This window comes from Pongo abelii, chromosome 21 (genome assembly GCF_028885655.2).
Source record: "Pongo abelii isolate AG06213 chromosome 21, NHGRI_mPonAbe1-v2.0_pri, whole genome shotgun sequence".
Lineage (NCBI taxonomy): Eukaryota > Metazoa > Chordata > Mammalia > Primates > Hominidae > Pongo > Pongo abelii.
Window position 1 is genome coordinate 11180411 of NC_072006.2, and position 22095 is coordinate 11202505.

Genomic DNA, 22095 nt, shown 5'->3' on the forward strand with positions numbered 1-22095 from the left:
ATAAATGGCCACAGCAGCAGTTACCATTTATGAGTGGTGACTGTGTATCAGGTACAATGAGTCCTCACTTAAGGTCATTGACAGGTTCTTGGAAAGTGCTACTTTAAGGGAAAGGACATACAGTGGGTCCTCAAATAACAATGCTTCCTTCAACATCATGTTGCTATAATGTTGATGAGAAAAAGAACTGGTTCCATTATATGTTGTTTCACTTAAAGTCACGATTTCCAAGAATGTATCAAGAAGCGACATTAGGCCAGGGGTGGTGGCTCACGTCTGTAATACTAACACTTTGGGAGGCCGAGGCAGATAGATCACTTGAGGTCAGGAGTTCAAGACCAGCCTGACCAACATGGTGAAACCCCATATCTACTAAAAATACAAAAATTAGCTGGGTGTGGTAGCAGACGCCTGTAATCCCAGCTACTTGGGAGGCTGAGGCAGGAGAATCGCTTGAATCTGGGAGGTGGAGGTTGCAATGAGCCAAGAGCATGCCACTGCACCCTAGCCTGGGTGACAGAGTAAGACTCCATCTCAAAAAAAAAAAAAAAAAAAGGAAGGTACATTAAGTGAGGACTTACTGTACCATGCTAAGTACTAGACGTGGATTATTTTTCATTGAATCCCTATAATACCCAGAGATAGGTACCATTACTATCCTCATTTTATAGGTTAGGCAAGGGAGGTTTAGTGTGATTCAAATAACTTGTCCAAGACCACACAGCAGTCAAGTAGGTGTAAAAATCCTATATTGCCATGTCTGCCCTTGAAACTACCGAAGAGACTGGCTCCCCTCACAGATTTAATTTCAAGGAGGAAAAAGCACCTCAACCACTCAGATTTACTTGTAGATTAGATTTATAGTGATCCAACCAACACAAAGAATAATATAAACCTTACTAAGCTAAAAGAATGAGGCAAGTAATTGGTATACACTTAAAGGCCAGAGGTCACGCCATTTGAGATGAACATCCCAATTAGTTTCTGACCAAGCTGTTATTTCTTCCAGCTCCCAAATCCTTATCCAAACTGTACCCAAGAAAATCACTAAAAACTTATGTTTTAAGCTTTATCCCCAAACCATAATCACAGGAGGGGAAAAGGGAAGACCTTTTCTTTAGGAATCTAAAGACCTTATCCACTTCCAGCACCTAAATGCAAGCCAACCAGTATTGACTCTAATCAAGCTCACACTTGGTTTACACAGGCCACAGGCCCTACCTGACTTCAGTTCGAAAAGAAGCTTCATCCCATCTGGTGGTTTCATTTATCCGACTGAAGAGCCCTTCACAGATCCGAGGTATTAAGCCAGAATCTCCCTGCAATGGGAAGGACCAATGTCACAGCTGTCACTCAAAATAAAAGCAACTGATGACTGAATTTGCAATTTGCTGGCGTGAACTTAGACTCAAGTGGCCTGTATGCCAACCCCTGGCCTACCACGGCCCACGCCATATACCCCCCTCCAGGGCTGCTTTCTACTCTCTGAAATGAGATGATTGAGGCTTCTGATTTATACAGGCTGGGACTCTGATAATATATGGTTATCAGTTGTTAGTCAGTTAAATCATGGCTTACAAACAAGGAAACTTAATTTTTAACATTTAAATAAGACAGTCTATAACTTTACAATAAATGTTAAAAATATATGCTCAAACGACCAAGGTAGGTGAAATACACACCAGGCAAAAAAAACACCAAGAAAAACTTAGTAATCCCCACGGTAGTTAATAATTGTCTTAAAAACTTAGGTAACAAGACCACATTAAAATCCATGCTGGCCAAGTGCGGTGGTTCACGCCTGTAATCCCAGCACTTTGGGAGGCTGAGGCGGGTGGATCACCTGAGGTCAGGAGTTTGAGACCAGCCTGGCCAACATGGTGAAACCGTGTCTCTACTAAAAACACAAAAAATTAGCCAGGTGTGGTGACACATGCCTGTAATCCCAGCTACTGGGTAGGCTGAGGCAGGAGAATCGCTTGAACCTGGGAGGCGGAGGTTGCAGTGAGCCGAGATTGTGCCATTGCATTCCAGCCTAGGCAACAAGAGCAAAACTATGTTTTTTAAAACAAACAAACAAACAAACAAAAAACCACATGCTATGTCCCTCCTTTGATAGAGCAACCCCTACCCTGGCCTTCCCTGATGGAAAATTTTAATACACCATATTATTTATACAATGTGGGTATAACATTCAATAATATTCATGTTTCAGTCAACCTTAAAAAGCTGATGAACCTCAGAATATAGTAAAAATCAGGCAAAATGATCTTGCTAGGAAACCAAGGCAGAGCATCAATGCTTTATTCACATGTTCCCTCCCTACCTTCACTCAACCCCCACGCCCAAAAAAAAAAAGAAATCATGACTGTGTTCAGAGATTGTTTTTTCTTTGTACCATTAAATCAGTACTAATTCTTAACAAGGAAAAATGAGTCTTACGTCGTATTTTTGGTTCTTATTTAAAATGAAGAAAGGATACCCAAGCAGCACTCAACTATAAGATTGGAGAAAAACACTTGTAATTTGTGAGTGCTTTATAAATGTTTGACTTACATAAAATAGTTACTAGGGAATCAACATACAAATTTCACTTTTAGAACTTTATTTTTTTTCCCCAAAGGCACAGTAGGAAAGGAGGAAGTGAGAAGTAATGATAAAAGGAAATGTGAAACTCGAAATTAACTGTTTGTTCCTCTCATTTGTTCTTCCCTTTTCAGATTGAAGACTTGCTGAACAACACTTACTGACTTCTTGTGTAAAGGAAAAGCCTGGATGTAAGCAGTGAGGTTACATGTCCTGAAATAATTTATTCTGGAAAGATCTGTTTTCTAACACACGACTTCCATGAACCTCCAAACCTTCAGCATTAAAGACACCACATGTGTGCCAGCAGGAAGCCCTCAATCATCTTCCACTAGCGTCTCTAAACCTCAACAATGCCACAGGTTTGGCAGGCAATGAACAGAGCTTTCACTAAGAAATAAGGAAAAAAAAAAACAGGCCAGGCACAGTGGCTCACGCCTGTAATCCCAGCACTTTGGGAGGCTGAGGCGGGCAGATCATCTAAGGTCAGGAGTTCGAGACCAGCTTGGCCAACATGGTGAAACCCTGTCTCTACTAAAAATACAAAAATTAGCAGGGCATGGTGGTGCACACCTGTAATCTACTTGGGAGGCTGAGGCAGGAGAATCACTTGAAACCAGGAGGCAGAGCTTGCAGTGAGCCGAGATTGCACCACTGCACTCTAGCCTGGGTGACAGAGTGAGAACCCATCTCAAAAAAAAAAAAAGAAAAAAGAATGATCTAAATCTGGAGAAAACACAGAACAAGAAAGTTCTTGCAATAATTCCTAGTTTTTACTCCTCTGTATTTTGGGGCAAGTATAACATTAATATCAGTTAACTTACATAGCTTATAAAACTGCATACGGTGTGTTTACAAATATGTAAATTATATAAACTATATAATTCTAACTTTTTAATGTATTTTCAGGATTTATGTAGTACCTTTCTATCAAAGAGTTAGAATTTCTTTTACATTTTTCTTGGGGAAAAATGTTTTGAATAATTTTAAAAAGAACAGACTTCAGTAATTTTATTCAAACTGTTGTGTTGGCAGAAAAGAAGAATAAATTACTTATGAGCCCAACACACTTTTTTGATAAGATTATAAGGCCTTTAAAAACAGAAAATGAGCAAGGACTTGCATCCATTATTCACGCTTATATACTTAAAACTATTTCTAATTTAAAAGCTCTCAAAGGAAATTTAGTCCAACTTATTACTGAGTTTTATCTTATTACTAAATAACAATCAGAACATGAAAAGTTAGTACAGACCAAATAGATAAAAGAGATCATTCTACCAGTCCAGAGAAAGATAATGAGAAATTTCCTTCCCACACAGTATAAACAACGTACAGAATTTCCCATCATAGTGTATGACTTTCCAGATCCAGTTTGCCCATATGCAAAGACACAAGCATTATAACCTTCAAATGCAGACTTCACGACATCTGTGCCAAGGGTTTTGAAAACCTGAAAGCCAAAAAGAACACACAAAAGATACAATTATCATAGATTTTAATAAAAGCCCCTTCAGTGTTGACAATGTTCTTGAATGATACTTTCAGCTCTTAAGGATTAGACCATATAAATAAATCACTGCAGAACCATTCACAACAACATATGTATATACCACAGTTTTTAATCAAAAATAAACTTTTTAAGCAAACAAAAAGCAGCCCCATCCTCTTTCCTACTTCAGTTTACCAAAAAATATCGTGAAGTATAAAAATGTAAACAAGGCAAAGTGACAATCATGTTTAGAAGCAAAGACTATTTTAAAGCATGATGATTAGCCATTCAGAATTATATAAGTATATAAAGCTATTCATTCTATCAGAGTTTCCAGAAACAAAATATTCAAAACCTGAAGGTCACAGACAGAAATTGCTGCCCAAGCCAAGCCAAATCAACGCCATCATTTTAAGGGTCCAGCTAGTCATCAAAATCAACCTCTGCAGGTGCTCATGCAGCTGAGTGAAGGGTGGCTGCAGATGAGGATGGGGTGCTGGGCTCCCCCATGTCAGTGTCCAGATTTTTTTCCTATTTGGACATTTGCCCAGGATGGAGAGGGCAGGGAGACAAGCTGTGTGGGGCTGGGGCAGGGGTCACACCTACAATGGCCTGAATCCACGTCCGATGTTCCATATAATCATAGTTTGGGTAGTGAAAGGAGGTGAAGTACAAATGCTTCACCCAGACAACTGATGGTAAGTGAAGGAAATCAAGGTTCAAAGTCTTCTTAGTTATAGCCAGCTGGAAAGAGACAATCAAAGCTTTCATGTAGTCTCCTGTCCTCTCAGCGCAGCACACTAAGGGCACATAAAGCATCTCCCTGCTTCAAAAGGTAGGCACAACAGCAGCTAAGGAGATGCCAAACAAGGAAGCTCCATCAGCTCCAGATGAAGGGCCCCTCTGTGGTGTCACCACCGTCCAAGGTGGGGCCTCAGCATCCCTAGAGGAGCATTCAGTCTACGGGTGACACCACATCAGTCAACTCATGGGACCCATATGGATCAACCAAATAGTCATCTCCAGCTACTGCCAAACCAAGAGCAGCAGGTCTCAAACTTGGCAGCACACTGCAATCACTTGGGAGGCTTTGAAAAGTCCAATGGCCAGGCCAGTAACCCAGCCCAATTAAATATGAATCTAAGGGGGTGTGAACCTAGGAATCCATATTCTTCTAAACTCCCTTGTGATTTCAAAGCGTGGCAACATTTGAGGAGTGACCTAGAGCACTCACATCTGCCAGTCAGCACAGGCAGTACAGGGACCCTGCATGGAAGCCAGATTCCCATTAGGATGTGCGCATGGCCCACATCAGTGCAGACATATGGAGACAACTCCCCTCTGGCCACAACACCCACACCCTAGACAGGGCCGGTAAACCTGGCCATCTCCTTCTCAGCTCCACCTCAACCATCCCTGCTGATAACACAGCCTGTCGTCCAAGGAAAAGACGAAAATACAGCCAACTGGAACTCAGCTGTCTTCAGATCCATCTTCCCACTGACTTCTACAGACTTTGTTTCCTCAGCCTCATCAGTAAAAGATTTCGACAAACTGTTATTTCCATTGGGTCATTTCCACAAATTTCCAGTCTCACTCATTCTGAGTTAATAACCATTTTAGCTTCAAGAGCTGACAGTTTTCGATCTTGCTCTCAAATTCTGATGACTTACTCAAGTCTCAACCATAATGGCAGCTCACACTTACTCCGGTCTTTCTAAGCCCTTTCGTGTGTTCATGTATAATTCTCATCAAAACGCTACAGGGTGAGTAGTGTTACAAGACCCATCGATGAGGAAGCTGAAGGGGGAGAGGTCAGGTAACTGGGAACACACCAGGGAGTGCCAGAGCTGGGACTGCATCCAGGACTTAGTTATCACTGTGATGTGTCCTCTTCCCACACCCTCTAAAGCAACAACCAGGCCCCAATCCTACCTGGAAGGGCCCCTCCCCGAACTTCTCTTAAGAAGCAAAAGTCAGCAACCCCAGGGGCACTCAGGACTCCAGACCACCAGTTGGAGGCTCATTTTCACCACTGTATATGGAATATGAGTAAAAATTAAATATTCCCCCAATTGTCTCAGATTAAACAAAACACAAAAGGCAAATACCATTTTTTATGAATTCACTAGTAAGGAAAAAAGTCTTCTAAAAACTTCTCAAAGAATAAAGAAGGACTGTTTCTCATAGTTTGGCCTGGGGCTAAACCAAAGTCATGGAAAATATCACATTTAAACCAAACCCAAAGGTTTTTAGAATAAAATTATTCCCCAGGGTTAAAATCTATGCCTACCACTTTGCTATTACTTCATTGCCCAGAAAGTTAACCCAGGCGGTTTTCCGATTCAGGGGCTCAGGGGGGTTTGGGGCCAGGAGACATGACTGCAAACGGGTCTAGAAAATCCAGGTCTGGAGGAGCAGAGACCCTGGGCTGGCTCAGACTCAGACTCTCTCAGTGAGTCTCAAATAACCCACCCAAACTTGGCGCTATGACCTGGAAAAGCAGCCGGCACTGCCTGCATCTCTCCAGAGGTCTTGGCAAGGAAATCGAGATACCCCTCATCGCAGCTCCCACAGAGGATGCACCGAGCACCGCCCCCACAACCAAGGTGGGAAGCGGGGCCTGCTTTATGAGACTGACAACTGCTCTTCCCCGCTGGCATCAGAACCTGGCTGGCCTGATTACCTGAAATCCACCTTGCTGCCTGTCAGAGCACAGACTTGAAAGCTGATTTCCTGGGTAATCCAAGGCATCACTGGGGCCTCACTTGAGGGGAACTGCCCACAAGAGGGCACTGTTAAAACAAAAACTCGCTCATCGGGCATGTCAACTGGGAGATGTTAGGTTTCAAGTTTCTCCTGGGTTGAATTAAGGAACAGGTTGTGTGAGATCAAAGCCTCCCTCTGGAGTTTTGAAGAACCATTAAGAAAATCAGACCTTGTTTAATGGTCTTTAATTTACATGACTGTAGATTTAAGTTGCTCATTGATTTTTTTTCTAATTCTAAAATTAATTTGGGAGAAAAAATATTAACGGTCATCTTACTCGGTATTTGTTCAAGGTTAAGGGAAACTTGAACTATAGTAGTAGATGTGATATATTTTCTTAATATGGCTTTACATTCAAATAAAACACACAAACACACACACACACACCATGCTACACTAGCATCTTCTCCTATTTATAGCAGGGATGCGACCTGCCAGCCACTTCCTGTGCCTGATCCATCTGTCGTCTTGAACACACCACTCCTTCTCATCCACATCCTTAAGACCTTCCAGTGGCATCTCCAGCACCCGTACAGCCCCATGGTCCAATTCTGCTACTATTAAAAGTCAATTAGGTCTACAAACCTGAGCAAGTTCCTTAAGCTTGCTGAATCTCTTCAACAAAGAAAAATAGAGTTAAAATTTAACACATTTGATTCCTGTGAGGATTAAACAAGATAGCACATATGAACACCAAGCAGAGTTTCTGACAACAATGGAAGTTCAACCAACATCAGTTTATCTTTCCTCTCCCACGACTTCTTTCAGACCAGGCACCACCTCTCTCTGTAAGGCTCCCATTCCCATCACTGCCATTCGTTCCTATCTTTCCCTAATTTTAAGAGACAGGGACTCGCTATGTTGCCCAGGCTGGACTTGTCCTGGCCTCAAGCAATCCTCCCACCTCAGCTCCCCAAGTAGCTGGGACTACAAGTGCACAACACTGCACCCAGATCCTATTTTTCCCAGATGTTTGATTCAGTATCTTCTGGATACAGTCGCTCCAGTCCTCCAACTTTAACATTTACATTGTCTCAGAAAGCCAACTTCCTCCACAAACCATTTACAAATGGACTACATTTCTCAAATGTTAAGGTGCACACAGAGAACTGGGGATCTTGCTAAAAAAAAATTAAGATCTAATTCAGTAGGTCTTGGAATAGGTCCAAGATTTCACATTTCTAACAAGTTCCCAGGCAGTACTGATGATTCTGGTGCATGGACACATTTCAAGCTGCAAGAAACAAGTACTTTTGGTGGCTGGCAAGATGGCCAAATAGGAACAGCTCTGGTCTGCAGCTCCCAGCAAGATCAATGCAGAAGGCGGGTGATTTCTGGATTTTCAATTGAAGTACCTGGCTGGCTCATCTCACTGGGACTGGTTGGACAGTGGGTGTAGCCCACAGAGGGTGAGCAGATGCAGGGTTGAGCATCGCCTCATCCAGGAAGCGCAAGGGGTCAGGGAACTCCCTCCCCTAGCCAAGGGAAGCCATGAGGGACTGTGCCGTGAGGGATGGTGCATTCAGGCCCAAATATTACGCTTTTCCCACAGTCTTCGTAACTCACAGACCAGGAGATTCCTTCAGGTGCCTACACCACCAGGGTCCTGGGTTTCAAGCACAAAACTGGGTGGCTGTTTAGGCAGACACCGAGCTAGCTGCAGGAGTTTTTTTTTTTTTTTCATACCCCGGTGGCACCTGGAACACCAATGAGACAGAACTGTTCATTCCCCTGGAAAGGAAGCTGAAGCCAGGGAGCCAAGTAGTCTAGCTCAGCAGATCCCACCCCCACAGAGCACAGAAAGCTAAGATCCACTGGCTTGAAATTCTCGCTGCCAGTAAAGCAGTCTGAAGTGGACCTGGGATGCTTGAGCTTAGTGGGGGGGAGGGGCATCCACCATTACTGAGACTCGAGTGGGTGGTTTTCCCCTCACAGTGTAAACAAAGCTGCCAGGAAGTTCAAGCTGAGTGGAGCCCACCACAGCTTGGCAAAGCCGCTGTAGCCAGACTGCCTCTCTAGATTCCTCCTCTCTGGGCCTGGCATCTCTGAAAGAAAGGCAGTAGCCCCAGTCAGGGGCTTATCGATAAAACTCCCATTTTCCTGGGACAGAGCACCTGGGAGAAGGGGTGGCTGTGGGCACAGCTTCAGCAGACTTAAACGTTCCTGCCTCCCAGGTCTGAAGAGAGCAGCAGATCTCCCAGCACAGCACTCACGCTCTGCTAAGGGACAGACTGCCTCCTCAAGTGAGTCCCTGACCCCCATGCCTCCTGACTGGGAGACACCTCCCAGCAGGGGTTGACAGACACCTCATACAGGCGAGCTCCAGGTGGCATCTGGTGGGTGCCCCTCTGTGACAAAGCTTCCAGAGGAAGGAACAGGCAGCAACCTTTGCTGTTCTGCAGCCTCCGCTGGTGATACCCAGGCAAACAGGGTCTGGAGTGGACCTCCAGGAAACTCCAGCAGATCTGCAGCAGAGGGGCCTGACTTTTAGAAGGAAAACAAACAGAAAGAAACAGCATCAACATCAACAAAAACGACATCCACACAAAGGTCACCAACATCAAAGACCAAAGGTAGATAAATCCACGAAGATGAGGAAAAACCAGTGCAAAAAGGCTGAAAATTCCAAAAACCAGAACGCCTCTTCTCCTCCAAAGAATTACAACTCCTCATCAGCAAGGGAACAAAACTGGACAGAGAATGAGTTTGATGAATTGGCAGAAGTAAGCTTCAGAAGGAGGGTAATAACAAACTCCTCTGAGCTAAAGAAGCATGTTCTAACCCAATGCAAGGAAGCTAAGAACCTTGAAAAAGGGCTAAACGAATTGCTAACTAGAATAACCAGTTTTGAGAAGAACATAAATGACCTGATCGAGCTGAAAGACACAGCACAAGAACTTTGTGAAGCATACACAGGTATTAATAGCCGAATAGACCAAGCAGAAGAAAGGATATCAGAGATTGAAGAACAACTTAATGAAATAAAGCATGAAGACAAGATTAGAGAAAAAAGATTGGTGTACCTCAAAGTGTACCTCAAAGTGACAGGGAGAATGGAACCAAGTTGGAAAACACTCTTCAGGCTATTATCCAGGAGAACTTCCCCAACCTAGCAAGACAGGCCAACATTCAAATTCAGGAAATACAGAGAACACCACAAAGATACTCCTCGAGTAGAGCAAAACCCAAGACATATAATCGTCAGATTCACCAAGGTGGAAATGAAGGAAAAAATGTTAAGGGCAGCCAGAGAGAAATGTCAGGTTACCCACAAAGGGAAGCCCATCAGACTAACAGTGAATCTCTTGGCAGAAACCCCACATGCCAGAAGAGAGTGGGGGCCAATATTAAAAATTCTTAAAGAAAAGAATTTTCAACCCAGAATTTCATATCCAGCCAAACTAAGCTTCATAAGCAAAGAAGAAATAAAATCCTTTACAGACAAGCAAATGCTGAGAGATTTTGCCACCACCAGGTCTGCCTTACGAGAGCTCCTGAAGGAAGCACAAAATATGGAAAGGAAAAACTGGTACCGGCCACTGCAAAAACATACCAAACTGTAAAGACCATCGACACCATGAAGAAACTGCATCAACTAACGGGCAAAATAACCAGCTTAGCACCATAATGACAGGATCGAATACAGACATAACAATATCAACCTTAAGTATAAACGGGTTAAATGCCCCAATTAAAAGACACAGACTGGCAAATTAGATAAAGAGTAAGACCCATTGGCGTGCTGTATTCAGGAGACCCATCTCACATGCAAAGACACACATAGGCTCAAAATAAAGGGAGAGAAGAATATTCGCCAAGCAAATGGAAAGCAAAAAATAGCAGGGGTTGCCATCCTAGTCTCTGATAAAACAGACTTTAAGCCAACAAAGATCAAAAATTACTAAGAAGGGCATTACATAATGGTAAAGGGATTAATGCAACAAGAAGAACTAACTATCCTAAATATATATGCACCCAATACAGGAGCACCCAGATTCATAAAGCAAGTTCTCAGAGACCTACAAAGAGACTTAGACTCCCACACAATAATAGTGGGAGATTTTGACACCCCACTGTCAATATTAGACAGATCAATGCAACAGAAAATTAACAAGGATATTCAGGACTTGAACTCAGCTCTGGACCAAACAGACCTAATAGATATCTACAGAACTCTCCACCCCAAATAACAGAACATACATTCTTCTCTGCACCACATCACACTTATTCTAAAATTGTCCACATAATTGGAAGTAAAACACTCCTCAGAAAATGCAAAAGAATGGATATCCTAACAAACAGTCTCTCAGACCACACTGCAATCAAATTAGAAGTCAGGATTGAGAAATTCACTCAAAACCGCACAACTACATGGAAACTGAACAATCCGTCACATAAACAGAATGAATGACAAAAACCACGATTATCTCAATAGATGCAGAAAAGGCCTTCAAAAAAACTCAACACCCCTTCATGCTAAAAACTCTCAATAAACTAGGTATTGATGGAAGGTATCTCAAAATAATAACAGCTATTTATGACAAACCCACAGCCAATATCATACTGAATGGGCAAAAGTTGGAAGCATTCCCTTTGAAAACCAGCACAAGACAAGGATGCCCTCTCTCATAACTCCTATTCAACATAGTGTTGGAAATTCTGGCCAGGGCAATCAAGGCAAGAGAAAGAAACAATGGGTATTTAAATAGGAAGAGAGAAAGTCAAATTGTCTCTGTTTCACATGACATGATTGTATATTTAGAAAATCCCATCATCTCAGCCCAAAATCTCCTCAAGCTGATAAGCAACTTCAGCAAAGTCTCAGGATACAAAATCAATGTGCAAGAATCTCAAGCATTCCTATACACGAATAACAAACAGAGAGTCAAATCATGAGTGAACTCCCATTCACAATTGCTACAAAGAGAATAAAATACCTAGGAATACAACTTACAAGGGATGTGAAGGACCTCTTCAAGGAGGAGTACAAACCACTGCTCAAAGAAATGAGAGGACATAAACAAATGGAAAAACATTCCATGCTCATGGATAGAAGAATCAATATCGTGAAAATGGCCATACTGCCCAAAGTAATTTATAGATTCAACGCTATCCCCATCAAGCTACCATTGACTTTCTTCACAGAATTAGAAAAAAACTACTTTAAATTTCATATGGAACCAAAAAACAGACTGTATAGCCAAGACAATCCTAAGCAAAAAGAACAAAGCCGGAGGCATCACGCTACCTGACTTCAAACTATACTACAAGGCTACAGTAACCAAAACAGCATGGCACTGGTATCAAAACAGATATATAGACAAATGGAACAGAACAGAGGCCACAGAAATAACACCACCCATCTGATCTTTGACAACCTGACAAAAACAAGCAATGGGGAAAGGATTCCCTATTTAATAATTGGTGTTGGGAAAACTGGCTAGCCATATGCAGAAAACTGAAACTGGACCCCTTCCTTACACCTTATACAAAAATTAATTCAAGATGGATTAAAGACTTAAACCTAATACCTAGGACCATAAAAACCATAGAAGAAAACCTAGGCAATGCTATTCAGGACATAGGCATGGGCAAAGATTTCATGACTAAAACACCAAAAGCAACGGCAACAAAAGCAAAAAGTGACAAATGAGATCTAATTAAACTAAAGAGCTTCTGCCCAGCAATATAAACTATCATCAGACTGAACAGGCAACTTACAGAATAGGAGAAAATTTTTGCAATCTATCCATCTGCCAAAGGGCTAATATCCAGAATCTACAAGGAACTTAAACAAATTTACAAGAAAAAAAAAAACAACCCCATCAAAAAGTGGGCAAAGGATATGAACAGACACTTCTCAAAGAAGACATTTATGCAGCCAACAAACATACGAAAAAAAGCTCATCATCACTGGTCATTAGAGAAATGCAAATCAAAACCACAATGAGATACCATCTCACGCCAGTTAGAATGGCGGTCATTAAAAAGTCAGGAAACAACAGATGATAGAGAGGATGTGGAGAAATAGGAATGCTTTTACACTGTTAGTGGGAGTGTAAATTATTTCAACCGTTGTGGAAGACAGTGTGGCGATTCCTCAAGGATCTAAAACCAGAAATGCCATTTGACCCAGCAATCCCATTACTGGGTATATACCCAAAGGATTATAAATCATTCTACTATAAAGACACATGCACACGTATGTTTATTGCAGCACTATTCACAATAGCAAAGACTTGGAACCAACCCAAATGCCCATCAATGATAGATTGGATGAAGAAAATGTGGCACATTATACACATGGAATACTATGCAGCCATAAAAAAGGATGAGTTGACGTCCTCTGCAGGGACACAGATGAAGCTGGAAACCATCATTCTCAGCAAACTAACACAGGAACAGAAAACCAAACACCAGATGTTCTCACTCATAAGTGGGAGCTGAACAATGAGAACACATGGACACAGGGAGGGGAACGTCACACACCGAGGCCTGTCAGGGGGTAGGGGGCTAGGGGAGGGATAGCATTAGGAGAAATACCTAATGTAGATGACGGGTTGATGGGTGCAGCAAACCACCATGGCACGTGTACACCTGCCATGTAACAAACCTGTAACAAACCTGTAACAAGCCTGCACGTTCTGTGTAACAAACCTGCACGTTCTGCATATGTATCCCAGAATTAAGCATAATTGGAAAAAAAAAAAAAAAAAAGAAAGAAAGAAACAAGCACTTTTTCATGCCCTACTTTTCGAGATGCCATTGCATCGATTACAACCCAGGCCAGGCAGGACAGGAATTCTTATCCCCGTTTTAACATATGGAGACCTAAAGCAATGTATCTAAAGAAGCTGTCAACGAGCCAGGAAGAGGCCCAGCAATGAAGCCTGCGTTTTTCCCTCTATACTGGTGCTCCCCATTTCTAACCCCACTCTGCTCAAATACCCAGCTTTTCCCAACCCAGAGAAATATACTTGTCCCTCTGCTCACCTGAAATGTCAACATCAGTGTCTTGACAGGCTTCTGGGGGCACCTTTGTGTCTGTTCTTATCTGTCCACGTCACATCTACATTTTAGTCCTTAAAAGCCTACAGGCCAGATTTCTTGGACAAATTCCAGCATCATTCTAGACTCTAGAAAGATTCTGAATGAAACATTCTTTCTTTCTAGAATCCACTCTAAAACCTGTAATGATCCACACAAGCTGGGAACACATGACTTGGGTTTGAGGTTTCCTCCTAAATCTCCACACTGAATAGGACTCAAGGTTAAGTGGCTTCTTTACTGGGCTTTGCAGCATACACGTCCCCCCAGAAATGCTTTCTATGTAGAGCTCCTTCTAAACAGGAACCATACCCAAGTTTTGAAACAAATTAAAAATTATCATCATTATGCTCAAAGGTGAAAAAAAATCAATCTTTTGAGAACTGAATTCTTCTCAGGCTTAAATAAATACTCCTATATAACACTCAGAAAGGTAAGTTAGCAAAGGCTAATTTTATATAAAAATTACATTCAGAAAGAAATTGGCAAGATATTTTAAAGTATTTTAGGGTAGGCATGTTTTTCTCAATGTGAAAATAAATCAACATAAATATTTTGAAAATATCATATACCATTTCTTGTGAAACGTAATCTGGGCTTTTTGTATCAGCAGAATAAAAAGAAAAGTCATAGGTGAAGGTCTTGGTTCGTTCTCTTCCTGAGTCCCCAGTGCCTCCTTCTGGTATCTAGAAAGAAATGATTAGGATAATAATGATAATGTAAAGAGCACTGCCATTTGACCCAAATTTCCATGTTTATACCCTGACTAAAAACCATTTCATTCCTGCTGGCTTCTCTAAAAAAATAAATAAATAAAATTTAAATATAAACTAAACTCCTTGCAGCAATCCAAGTTCTCTGTGATATGACCCAAGAATACTATTCTGACCTTCTCTTTTTATCACTATTAACTCCTAAGAACCCAACACTCCAGGCAGATTCTGTATGTCCAGCTTCAGTGATTTTTATTTACTGTTCCCTCCACCTAAATCCACCAGAGTTGGGCTTTGCACAACTACAAGGGTGGTATCACATAGATCGTGATAAGATTGGCACCTTCTAGAGCTGTATGATTCGGTGGTCTCACTGAAAATTCTAGGTCAGATGTCTCCTCTTTCATGACACTTCCCTTGGACACTCCATGGAGAAGTAATTTCTCCTACCTCTGACAGCCTAGACTCTTCCAGGACACATCATATTGTGAGTTTATTGCAGATGTTTGCATATATCTTGTCCCCCTTGCTATATGCTTAAAGTGCACCTCAAAACCATGTTTTAACATCTTCATATGCTCCCAAAGCCTGCTTATTGGACATATGCTGAATAACTTCAATGAGCACCACGTTTTCCACACGATTCACATATTATAAAAAAAATTGTTATGATTCTTATGAAAACACTAAAAGTCTAGGCATCTGTTCTGGTTACTCAAACATCAGATGATAAAATGTTTATAAAACTCAAAAAGCAACAGAGTAATTGAGGAAAATAGATTCCATAATGCACAAAGAAAGGAGACTCATCCAGAGTCAGCGGTCTTTTACCAAAGCACTGTGAGCGGAGAAAGACACATGAAGGAAAGACAAGGTAATTACCAGCAGGGAATGGACAAGTGACAACTGGGTAGAAACATGAGAAGATGCGAGAGGCCAAAGGAAGGGAAAGAAGCACAGTGCAGGCCAGATAGAGCTGGAATGCACAAGGGTTGTGTTAAGCAGAGGAAGAAAGGCATCCAGTGGAGAATGAATGTCTCAGGCAAAGGACACCAGCGTGTCAATGGAGGAAATGAAATGATCCAGAGGCTGCCCAGTTGGAAGATGGGAGCATTTCCCAGCTTCTACCATTGGAGATCAACTCGCACTACTACTTTGAAATTGGATCTCAAAGTACCCAATCCTTTGAGCCACAAATTAATAGAAATCTCCTCAGATGTGAACAGGAGATAGATCTGACTTGGCCATGGAGTATCATGTCTCAGAAACCCAGACCTAAAAGTTAATGACAAATATCGAAGGAAAAAGGCATTGAACCCATAAAGTACTTCATTTCTTTCTTTTTTTGTTTTTTTTTTGGTTTGAGATGGGGTCTTGCTGTGTTGCCCAGGCTGGAGTGCAGTGGCACAAACAGGGCTCACTGCAGCCTTGATCTCCTAGGCTCAAGTGATCCTCCCACCTCAGCCTCTCGAGTAGCTAGGACCACAGGGGTGCACCACCGAGCCCAACTCTAATTTCTTCAATATTAATTTTATACCCCTGTTACCCTCCTCAGTGAAAAGCATTCAGTGCCCTTTAAAAATTTCCTAACCAAATAAACAAACAGGATATTTTCAGTGCCAAAGGAGAAATCTGCCATCTTGAAAATTTTTTTTAACTTTTTTTTCCAGAAAAGAAATTTGGTGGTTTTTTTAAATCTTTCCTCCCTGAGTTTTGAATAATAGTATCAGTTCTTCTTCAAGGATTACCAAACATGATCCTCTTCATTAAAAATGGAAAAAAATATAGGGGCAAAGCTTATTTAATGTTCACAGAACACAGTCAATTGCCAGAATAAGTCCCTACTACGAGGACACAGGATGAAAATGCCTGAATCTGGGATAGACTCAGGAGCTCCTGGACCAGAGCAACAGCTTAGATTTGGCTTCCAGATCAAATAAAGCCAGGAATGGGAAAGGAAATGGGATCAACTCTTCTGCTTCAAGACTGAGTCCAAGCCAGGTGCAAGCTGACGTGGCTAACTGCACTGGAAAGGAGGGTGTGGAAACAGCAGACAGGCTTTATTTACTCATAAGTCATCCCCAAAATAAAGCAATCATGGGGCTCTTGGAACTTAAGCAAGGCCAGGTCATGACTTGCCTTTAAGTTTGTGATTGTTGTTTTGCTTTTCTCCATCTGAATAATGAACTTGGCCTCCAAGTCCTTTTCCCTGCAACACAAATAATTCAGTAGTGGTTAGAGGAGAAAAGATTATTAAAAACAAAACAAAACTAAACCCATTTGTTTTATTTACTTTTTACATTAGGAGTTTATTTTCAAATGGCATCTGAGGAGCAATCCCGGACACAGCTCCTCCCAAAACCTTACTAATATAACATGAAGATACGCAAAATGATGCCACCATCAACAATTATGGCTGATACACAGTGTGTTGTTAAACCCTGAAAGAATTTCCAATTGTAAGCCAAAAGAAGAGTAAATGAAATAACAGACACCACAAAGAGCTAAGACTCACCAAAAAAAAGTAGCCCCACTCACCTTGTTACAAAGAGAGAGACCTTAGCCCCCTACCCAAGATGAAAACCAAAAGGAAAACTGGAGTGGTTACAAGCAGGTGCTGCTTCCAGAAGCAGCCAAGGCACTGTTCCCTCCTCCTACCTTCTTTCTACATCTGTTCAGAAACTGCATTTCTCAGAAAACAGCAGAACAGGAGGACTCCTAAAGAGTTCAGATTCCTAGTATAAATGACCATACATTTACCCAATGGAGTGTGACACCACTGAACGAGGAATGAGGAAGATCTCTATATCCTGTTATGGCGTGGCCACTGGGATATACTGTTCAGTGGAGACAAAAGATGGAGAAAATCTATGTAGAAAAATACAAATTATATTTAAACACTTTTTTAAAACCTATATATTTTTCAAAAGGCTACCTAGGAAAAAAAGGGAAATTGAGGATAAGGATTTGGGGTGGACAAGGGAAGTGGACAAGGATAGAAGCTAGATTTCTGCAAATATACTTTGATCTGGAGGTCATCTTTAGAATGATAAAAATAATTTATGCAAAAATAAAACAAAAATTTTAAAAAACAAGCTAATTCAGAAGTAAGTTGAAGTGAATGAATCTAGTTGTGTACCACAAAGTAAGAAACTATTTCAATTATGACTCTATAGAGAAATTTGACTGTATACTATAATGAGATATATCCTAAAAAGAAAAAGAACTACAAAGAAATCTTAAAGCATTTTTAGTAATCATATTTTTGGTGGTAATGTAAGTGCCATTATTCTGAGATTTCTGTCTGAGTATTGTGGGACATTATAAGAGTAATTATGTTGGTGCCCTAGAGAACCAAGGTTTTTGAAGTGGCTGAATGAGATACAAACATAAGTTTGATGAGGTTAAGTAAAAACTGTAGTCCTGGCCCAGCGCGGTGGCTCATGCCTGCAATCCCTGTACTTTAGGAGGCCAAGGCGGGCGGATCACCTGAGGTCGGGAGTTCAACACCAGCCTGATCAACATGGAGAAACCCCGTCTCTACTAAAAATAGAAAATTAGCCGGTCATGGTGGTGCATGCCTGTAATCCCAGCTACTCGGGAGGCTGAGGCAGGAGAATCGCTTGAACCCAGGAGGCAGAGGTTGCAGTGAGCCGAGATCACGCCACTGCACTCCAACCTGGGTGACAGAGTGAAACTCTGTCCCAGAAAAAACTGTAGTCCTGAATCTAATTGGAAGGAGTAGCAGAAACTTCATCTTTCATCCAAAATCTAAAAAACAAACAAACAACTCCCTTGCTTTGTCCATTGAAAAGGCCTAGAATCTTATGCTCAAATTATAGCCTATAAATACCATTTTCCACTAAAATAAGTCAGGGTTCCTTGGAGAAGTGACTCAGTCCAAATACTGAACCATCTCCTCACACAATAAAGCAGGAACACTAACACAGGTCACTAGGGCTGTGGCAGGCACCTTGTAACATGGCTCCCATTGATTGCCCGGCACTCACACCCTGGCATGTGCAATCCCTGCCCTTGAATATGGGCTGGACCTAGTGAGTCACTTCTAATGACTACAACACAAACACACCCAAGTGATGGTCTGTCACTTCCCAGGCAGGCTTTCAAGACTGTGACTTCTGTCTTGCTGGCTCTCTCTTCTGCCCTCCCTCTTAGAGCCCTGGCAGTGCGTAAAGTCAGGGATGACAGAGTGAGGACCCCTGTGGACAGACCCAGCCAGCAGGAAACAGGGGCCTGCCAGCAGCACGCCAGACAGCCTGGCAGGGCACATTCCCCAAGTCCGCACCGAGACATGACGATGAGAGATGACTGGGCAGCCGCCTGGTACCCTGACTGCAGTGCTAGGGGAGAGCCAGAGTCAGAGGACCCTGCTCAACCCCACCCAGATTCCTGACCCACAGAAACTCTGGGATAAATACATGCTGTGTTTTGTTGTTGTTGTTTGGTTTTTTTTGAGACAGGGTTTCACTCCTGCTGCCCAGGTTGGAGTGCAGTGGCATGATCTCAGCTCACTGCAACCTCCACCTCCTAGGCTCAAGCGATTATCCTGCCTTAGCCTCCCAAGTAGCTTTGACTACAGGCACGCACCACTGCACCTGCCTATTTTTGTATTTTTTGTAGAGATGGAGTTTTGCTGTGTTGCTCAGGCTGGCCACCCGCCTCGACCTCCCAAAGTGCTGGGATTACACGCGTGAGCCACCATGCCTGGTCAATACATATTGTTTTAAGCCCCTAAGTTTTGGGGTAATTTGTAATATACTAAGAGAAAACTAATACAAGGACCCTGTCAAAAGGACTCAGGAACCAACCTGCATAAGTTCCTGCTGCCCAAAGTTGAGAAATCTAACTAAAACTAAAAACCAACTGAAATACATAGAATATATTTAAGCACATAAACTCCTAACTTAAAAACTGAATGGTCCCCTCTGAAAGATCAAAGGATCTGTCTCATTATTTTGAAAACTGTTAAAAGAAAGAATCAAGCATTTATCTTGCATTTCCAAAACTATCTGTACTTCAAGTAACCAAATAACTATGAAAGAAAGTTTCTCCTTTAGAGATATTCCAGCTAAAAAAATAAAGAAAGAATAACAAAATTAAAATATCATTTCGTCACATCGGTGAATTAATGGCTGTAGGGAGGGACCACCAATGGTTACCAGGCCAGCCACTGTGAGAAAACCAGGTACGAGGTATATTCTACCTGAAGTACCAACGCCACTGCCCCAGGTTCCTGTCCTTCCCTCGCAGGGATGGCCTGGCTCTGACCTAGAGCTGCCCTATAGGGAACCAGCAGCAAAGACAAGTGTAAGAGGGAACATGCCAATACCCTCAGGCGGGGGAATCAGCAAAATCCAGCCTGTGGGAAAGGCAGCAGAGTAAATGACTCAGCATATTCCGAATTACGACAAATTGCAAAGAATATAAAGATGGAAGGGAAATCTAAAGCTAAAAAAGACATTAAAGATACATCAACCAACTGGATCCCAATTCAAACAGAAAAAGCACTTTAAAAATTATAACCATTTGGGAGGCCGAGGCACATGGATCATCTGAAGTCAGGGTTTGAGACCAGCCTGGCCAACATGGCAAAACCCCGCCTCTACTAAAAAGACAAAAAACTGCTAGGCATGGTGGCGGGTGCCTGTAATCCCAGTTACTTGGGAGGCTGAGGCAAGAGAATCGGTTGAATCCAGGAGGCGGAGGTTGCAGTAAGCCAAGATTGTGCCATTGCACTCCAGACTGGATGACAAGAGCAAAACTCCGTCTCAAAAAAAAACAACTATAACTTACGTAGGGAAATGCTAACACTGACTAGATATTTGATGATATTAAGGAATTATTGCTAATATTGTAGGTGTGATAATAGTATTATGACTTAAAAAAAACCTTTTAGAGATACATATTGAAATATTTACAAATCAAATGATATGTTGCCTGGGATTTACTTTAAAAATAATCCAGGTATGGGGAAACCAGCTAAGGGGTAACATCTTGGCCAGCTCAGATGAACAGAGATAAAATAAATATCAGTTGTGAACAAACCCAAAAAGCATTTGCAGTAAACACCATTCGGGAACTACAGCAGATTCCCAGGGACAAGTTTAACATTTCCAAGCCTGAAAAATGCTTCCACTCCAACCCACCAGGAGCTGGGCAAAGTTCATTGTGGACCCAAAAATAAGAACTGCTTCACGGACACCCCATGTTCACGTGGCTACAAAACAAATACTTCATAAAATTAAACCTCTCCTACAGCATTCGATTACCAGAGCATGTCCTGCTCAACAAGAGAACAAACCACCTGGGTTTATTTATATCACAGACTGCCAAACCCAGATTCCTCCCATTCCCACAGTGGGTCCTTTTTTCTCAATCAATCACTAACCTAATGTGTCCAGAGCTTTCATCTTAAAACCACTATTATCAACAAATACCTCTCAGGAACACAAAATTATCCAGCTACACAGAAATATTAGAAGTGATCGTGGTAATGCTAACACTGACTTGTCAATTCTTGCCTATGAAACAGTAATGTGGCTCATACGACGCCCACCACTCCTGCTGGAAGCCAGAGACTCCATAATTCCCCATCTCAGAACCTTACACCTTTGGAGCAGCTAAATTTAAAGGGCCCTCCACATGACCATGTATTCCAACCTGCAGGTAACCAGGGAGTGCGTTCCTAGTTTTAAATTAACAACCATTCTATAAAAGCACTAAGTGAGATACTGACTGAAAGGCTGTTATGCAGTATGACTGTCTTTTTATTAGCTACTTCTAAAATGAAAACTGAAGATGCAGGTAGGTTTTGAAGGTTTCACAACCTCCCTGAAATCCTATGTACTGGGATGAGTGGGTGGGAAGGGGGATCAGGAGCAGGAGGCAGTTTCACTATTCTGAGGGTCTACCACTTTCCTCAGTTTCTCAAAGAGTTCCATCACCCCAAAATATAGGAATCCCTGCTCTGACTCTTAATACTCAAAATATGCTCCAGAAACCAGCAACATCAGCGGCTCCAGGGAAGCTTGACAGAAATGAAGGTTCTCAGGCCCCATCTAAAACCTACAGAATAGGAACCTGCATTTTAACAACTGTAAATGATTCTGATGAACATTAAAATTTAAAAAGCACTGCCCTGACACTGTACTTAATATGACATAGTAATAGATGGGTCTTAGGTTTACCCTTATGAAATAAACTACTTCTTACACTGGAAAACTCACTAACCTTTGTTCTTTGACTTTTAAATTTTATTTTTAAAATCACATGACAGAATATGGATGGATATACCATAAGTCAGCTAATACTGTCTCCATTCTATGCTCTTAAGTTGTAAGTGGCTTCTGACCAAGAGCAATAACTGCTGACATAATCTGATGAGAGATGTCATGTGAATGTCATGACACTCAGGTTCCCTCATTCTCACCCTGCCAAACTATGAGTGAGTTTCTAGCCCTTTCTCTT

General features: G+C 41.9%; 1 protein-coding gene across 12 annotated transcripts in view; it reads right to left on the bottom strand.

Annotated features, from left to right (window-relative positions):
- Positions 1 to 22095, bottom strand: part of KIF16B (kinesin family member 16B) — a 299987-nt gene that overhangs the window by 239310 nt on the left and 38582 nt on the right. For 9 of the 12 annotated variants that reach the window (XM_024239081.3, XM_024239082.3, XM_063720676.1 and 6 more), the window contains exons 2-5: positions 16747 to 16816; positions 14467 to 14580; positions 3923 to 4039; positions 1222 to 1319 (exon numbers count right to left, since the gene is read on the bottom strand). In XM_024239081.3, the coding sequence (XP_024094849.3) occupies positions 1222 to 1319; positions 3923 to 4039; positions 14467 to 14580; positions 16747 to 16816 (399 nt within the window). The remainder of the gene's footprint in view (positions 1 to 1221; positions 1320 to 3922; positions 4040 to 14466; positions 14581 to 16746; positions 16817 to 22095) is intronic. The other 3 variants (XM_063720675.1, XM_054541592.2, XM_063720677.1) reach the window with 2 other exon arrangements.